Below are 6636 nucleotides of genomic sequence, written 5' to 3' on the forward strand. Positions count from 1 at the left end.
ATGCAGCAGTAAAAAAAAAAAAAAATCTCTTACTTTTTTGAGAAAGCATGGAGGGACCTGGAGAGTATCATGCTAAGTGATGTAAATCAGAAATACAAGTATCACATGATCGCACTCATATGTGGAATCTAATGAACAAAATAAACTGATGAACGGAGTGGATCTAGAGACATGGAACAGAGTGCAGAATCTCGGAAGGAAGGCAGGGGAAGGTGGGTGGGTGTGAGGAAATCAACTAAAGAGCTTGAATGACTATATGTATAACCCATGGACACAGACAATGGGGTTCTGAAGGCCTGGGCTGGGGTGAAGGGGCAGGCTAGAGGGAGTCAATGGGGGAAAATAGGGGACATATGTAATTCTTTCAACAATAAAGAATTATTTTTTAAAAAGAAAGAAAATAAAAGAAATAATGAAAGGAATGTATTCTTCCCAATGTTACTTTACTTTTCTCTTGGGAATGAGAGTGAATCACTGACCTGAAGAGTTGCTGGGTGAATGTGAAATGATAAACTGTGTTATTTTGGTTCTTGGGGATCTCCTCCCTAGGATCCCCTTATACTCCCACTGATTTCTCAGAGCTAAATGAAGCTGATACAGAGTTGGATTGAGCTTTTTCTTTTGTTACGTGTGATCCACAGAAAGTAACTCATTCCCATTGATTATGGCCCAAATAAGGAGATAAATGAGAACAGGCATTTCAAAAGTCAAATAACAAAATACATCAAACTGTACTACAGGTAGTACTATATGCAAAGGCAGATGGGGAAAAAAAGAAAGTCTAATGCATTTTTTAAGATGTATTAGGAAAAAGATAAGGAAAAATATTAGAAATATGAAACAAGCATGAAAACGTACTTAAAAGGACCAACTTGAAAAATTAGGTGTGAAAAGTATAAAGAACACAGTGGGATAAAATTAATATGAATTAAGAACAAATTAGTGAGTTTAAAGGTCGTATATAGGGACTTCTCTTGTAGGAGCAAAGAAACTACAAACTTGGAAACACAAAAGATAAATATGGAAGATAAGAGTAGAAGTTCCTTTCCCTCTAAGATAAGGAATAAGACAAGGATGCAGGCTTTCACCATTTCTATTCAGCATAATATTGGAAGTTCTAGCCAGAGCAAATTAGGTAGAAAAAGAAATAATTGGCATTCAAGTTCTAAAAGAAGAAAAATTATCTCTTTTGGAGATGACATGATCTTATAAGTAGAAAACCCTAAAGATTCCACATACAAAAAAACAATTAGCGCTAATAAATCTTGCAACATGGCAGGATACAAAATCAAGAAAAATCAGTTGTACTTCTCTATACTAGCAATGAACAGTTCAAAACGGAAATTAAGAAAATCCCTTTATAATAGCATTAAAGAGAATAAGATGCTTAGGAATAAATTTAACCAAGGAGGCAAAAAGCTTGTATAGTGTCAGCATATCTTGTTTTATTGTGCTTCACTTTATTGCACTTTCCAGGAACTGTATTTTTTTCAACTGAAGGTAAGACTCTGCACCAGCAAAAGAAGTATGACTCGCTGAAGGCTCAGATGATGGTTAGCATTTTTAGTAATAAAGTGTTTTTTAATTAAGGAATGTACATTGTTTTAGACATAATGCTATTGCACACTGAATAGTCTACAGTATAGTGTAAACATTTACACCGAGTGGCCAGGTTATTATGACCGGCCAGATTATTATGACCACCCCATCAGTGCAATGAAGTCAATTAGTTATGCAAATAATAATAATAAAACCTTGAGAGTATTTGCTTAGGAAGTTTTCAATATTCAGTATTCTTGGAAGTATACTGATGGGATGTTCATAATAATCTGGCCACTCAGTGTATATGCAATGGAAAACCAAAAATTTCATCTGACTTGCTTCATGATATTTGTTTTATTGTAGTGGTCTGGAACCGTAATTCTGAGGTATGCCTGTACACTGAAAACTATAAAGCATTGCTGAGAGATATGAAAGAATATCTAAATAAATGGAAAGATATCCTATGTTTATGAATTGGAAAACTTAATATTGTTTAAGAGGACAGTACCAATCAAAGCCTTCTATAGATTCATTGTAATCCCTGTCAAAATTCCAAGGACATTTTTTGCAACATAGGAAAGTCCATCCTAAAATATATATGGAATCTCAAGGGACTCCAAATAGCCAAAACAATCTTGAAAGAAGAAAACAGTTGGACTTACACATCTTTATTTCAAAACTTCTACAAAGCTGTAGTAATAAAAGCAGTGTGGTTCTGGCATACACCAGACATAGAGAATCTAGAAATAAACCCTGAAATAATATGGTCAAATGATTTTCCACAAAGATGCTAACCCCATTCAGTGGGGGAAAGTATGAAAGAAGTTACGAGGGGGTAAAGGAGGGGGTATGAGGAGTGATTGTTTAATGGGTACAAAGTTTCTGATTGGGATGATAATTGTGAATATATTTAATGGCACAGAATTGTACTTTTTAAAATGGTAAATTTTATGTTAAAGAAAGAAGAAAAATTGGGGCTGGGGCTGATGGTTGTTAAATGGGATCAGGAGTACCAAAAGTTCCCATGTGGTTGGAGAATCTAGACATTGAGAGTAATTTCTGAACATGTTAGAAAAGGAGGTTATGATAAAAGGCTGGGGTATCTGATTATTGATTTGAGAAGTGATATTCCAGATAAAATCTGGAATGTGTAACCCTTAGGGAATTTGAGCATGGGAGACAGCAAAATTCAAATTCTAGCCTTGTCATTTTTTTTCAGCCCTGTCATTTTGTCATATAACTAAAGCTTTCTGAACTTTTGTCTGTTTTGTATTTGTTAAACTATAGTCATTAAGATTATTGATTAAGTGACTGGTAAAAAACCCACAAACTAAAAGTGCTAACACATAGGTAGGAAACTTAAAAATGACAAAAATAGAGGAGAAATATTTGAGGAAATAATAGAGATCAATTCTCCAGAATTAAAAAGAGATGAGAGATCTCATATTGAAAAGGCCCAAATAGGATACCAAATAGAGTTAAAAAAAACAAACAAACCTCCATCTAGACACATTATAGTGAAATTTAAGATTGTCAGAGAAAGAGAAAAGTCTAAAGCTTACCCAAGAGAATAAATATTATTAAGGAACAAGATTCAAATTGGCATCACTCTTTTAAACAGCAATATAGACTACTAGAGGCCTGGTGCATAAAATTCATGAACGGGGTGGGGGAGGGGAAAGGGTGTCCCCTCAACCCGGCCTGCACCCTCTCGCAATCCGGGACCCCATGGGGGATGGCTGACTGCTGGTTTAGGCCCGGGATTGGGTCTAAACCGGCAGTCGGACATCCCTCTTGCAATCTGGGACTGCTGGCTCCTAACTGCTCGCCTGCCTGCCTGCCTGATCACCCCTAACGGCCTCTGCCTGCCTGCCTGCCTGATTGCCTCTAACCACTGCCTGATCAGCCTTAACTACCTCTGCCTTGGCCCCCGTTGCATGGCTTTGTCCAGAATGACGTCTGGCTGTCTGGTCTAATTAGTATATTATGCTCTTATTATGATAGAGTAATATATTTTGAGTATTGAAAAGATTATTGAAAGAAAATGACTTTAAACCCTGAATTCAACCAACTGTTGTTCAAGTAGAAGAGCATGATTAAAATATTCTCCAATGTATTGAATATTAAAATATTCTCAAGATATTGAAGATCAGCCATACAGAGTCCAACAGGGGGAACATTTCTGAGGAAGAACGCAGATGAGTAGAGAAATCTAGCAGATCCTATTAGATGTGTAATGTACACATGTAAGATGTGTAAAGAATGACCAAGTACCAAAGTAAAGATTGTCTAAAAAATTAGCCAGGTTAAAGAAAAGAAATAGAGGAAGTATATCAATAACACATGATGAAGATTGGTTAGAAGGTAGATCAGGGACATGAGGGCATGGTAAAGTTCTTGGCTTGATAAAAGGTAAAACATTTTAGTTACCAATAGGAAAGAGAGTAAAAAGAAGTTCAGAAAAAGCAATGGACAAATTGAAATAAAAAGTCAGTTAAAAGGCAGAGATTGATGACTCAAAAAAATCCAATATATGTTTGTTTATAAGAAATAACCTAAATCATAATATAAAGTCATAAAGTGTTGGAAGCCGATCCACCCTGGCTGCTTGAGGCAGTCCCTGCAGGGATGTTTCAAGGGACCTGGTGTATATGGCATATTGTTCTTAATATGCTTGCTCCGCTCTTAACAGCTATGTGTTTTAAACAGGACCACCTCCCTGAGAAAGGTTGTTTCCCCAGAGGGGTGGTTGGTCGCTTTGATCTTTGCTTGGAGTGACCTCCTTCAGTTACTTCCTTGTAGCTTAGTGGTGCAATAGAGTAACCTTTGAGGTGGAACAATAGAGTAACCTTTGAATGGAGATGGGAAGCCTGCTGGCCTTTTGTATAGAATGGATAGGATTGGGACCAAATAGGATAAATACAGATGTTAGATGACAATAAAGGAAGAACCTGGCTATGATGATCACCTAAACACTGACTCCGTGTCCTTCATTCTTCGCCAACTCCGTCCACACCTTGGGGAACCCCTCGACCCGCTGGGGCATGGATATAGGTGGAGGGGCATGGATCAGATGTATATGAAAATATCTGAAAATTGAGCATACTAACAAAGCATTTGCTTATGAGGATGTTATATCTATCGATAGTTATATTAGAAATTAAAACTGAAAATTAAAAAAAACGTTTAAAAATAGCAATAATATATCCCTCGTATGTTAACGTAAGTAACATTTTAATGAAAAATAACTATTGTACTAAACAGCAAAGGATTTTAATGGGAAGAGTAATAGTATTTTATGCATTTTCGTAAATTTCTTTAACCATCTGATTTAATAAAACATACTTAGAGCCTGTTATCTGCTTTTGCATTCACTCTGTTGCAATATGTTGTTTTGATTGAGGTACATGAGGAGAATCCTAGGTCTTGTAGATCTTTTGAAACAGTCTGGGGAACCCTCGGGGGGTCACACTTTGAAAATTGCTTTTTCTGTACAAATTTCTTTGCTATTGCCCCTCTTTCTCCAATTTGGTCTCTTCTGTACTGATTATAGTTTTCTCATTTTCTGTATTCCCTCCCACCGTCCATTTTTGTTTTTTATTTCCTATCTTACTTGTTATTCAGATTGATCTTCAAGTCTTCACTGATAATTCTAGTGTCTGTGACTATCTCTTCTTCAAAATTTATTGGCAAACATAGTTGGTTAACTGGAGGATATTTAAGTGTTATAAGTTTTCTCTTTCCAGTTATCTTATAAAGCTCTTTTTTTTTTTTTTTTTAAAGCAGGGACTCTAAAAATTGACAAGACAAAGGAAGAGTTTCTCCTAGCCCAGTGTTAGGTACAAAGTAATGTTTGTTGGTTGATAGGAAGTAACATTCTCCAGGAGAGCACATAGACATCACAAATTCTCTTGGCCTTAAATGTTTTATTAGAAAACTATAGTATCTGCTACATGGTAATACTTTTGGTATACAAGTAATGGTTTCTTTTTTCTTTTTCTTTTTCTTTTCTTTGTGACTGGTGCTTTCAAATATGCTGTCTTGTTTAGTCTTCATTTAAACCGTGGAGCATTTTCCTTTCTACTTTATTAATTGTACAATAGCATGTCATCTGCAAATAATAACAGTATTACTCCCTCCTTTCCAATTTGGATGCCTTTTGTTTCTTCTTGTCTGATTGGAAGTGAGTACTATGTTGAACAAGAGTGGGGAAAGTGGACATCCCTTTCTTGCTCCTGTTCTTAGGGGTAATGGTTTTAGTTTTTGCCCATTGACTATGATGTTGGCTGTATGTTTGTCATATATGGCCTTTATTATTTTGAGGTATGATCTCTCTATTCCCACTTTGCTTAGAGTTTTTATCTTATATGGATGTTAGATTTTATCAATTGCTTTTATGCATATATTTTTCTAATATATTGTTGAATTTGATTTGTAAATGTTTTGTTGAGGATTTCTGCATCTTTGTTCATCAGGGATATCCTCCAGGAGAGCACATAGACATCACAAATTCTCTTGGCCTTAAATGTTTTATTAGAAAACTATAGTATCTGCTACATGGTAATACTTTTGGTATACAAGTAATGGTTTCTTTTTTCTTTTTCTTTTTCTTTTTCTTTTTCTTTTTCTTTTAAGAGATCTTTATAACTAAAACCATCTTCAGTTTAGGCTTGTTGATACTGCAAGTCATTTTTTTTTAATTGTTGATATTATTACAGATATCCCCCATTTTCCCTCCTTTGCTGCCCTCTACCCACACCTTCCCCTCCCTATAGGCTACTTACTGATTCATTTATTTTCTTTCCATTTCAGAAAAAAGCCAAAGGTCAAGAGCTGTTTGATCAGATTACATACCACTTGGATCTTATTGAAAGCGACTATTTTGGACTGAGATTTATGGATTCAGCACAAGTAGCAGTGAGTAGCTGTTTTTTGGAGGTTCTAATATGGGGGCAGAAATGGAAAATTTTAGATAATGTGCTAAGTGCTACGGGCTACTTTTTTTTTTTAAGGCTACATATTCTTCTTTTTTTTTAAAATATATTTTATTGATTTTTTTACAGAGAGGAAGGGAGAGAGATAGAGAGTCAGAAA

The 6636-nt window shown here is 35.6% G+C and overlaps 1 protein-coding gene across 6 annotated transcripts in view; it reads left to right on the forward strand.

The window, feature by feature from the left end:
- Positions 1–6636, forward strand: part of EPB41L5 (erythrocyte membrane protein band 4.1 like 5) — a 163546-nt gene that overhangs the window by 11399 nt on the left and 145511 nt on the right. For all 6 annotated transcript variants that reach the window (XM_015567784.1, XM_006769675.2, XM_006769676.2 and 3 more), the window contains exon 2: positions 6355–6459. In XM_015567784.1, coding sequence (XP_015423270.1) covers positions 6355–6459 — 105 coding nt within the window. The remainder of the gene's footprint in view (positions 1–6354; positions 6460–6636) is intronic.

The sequence above is a fragment of the Myotis davidii genome, unplaced genomic scaffold (genome assembly GCF_000327345.1).
Source record: "Myotis davidii unplaced genomic scaffold, ASM32734v1 scaffold3, whole genome shotgun sequence".
NCBI lineage: Eukaryota > Metazoa > Chordata > Mammalia > Chiroptera > Vespertilionidae > Myotis > Myotis davidii.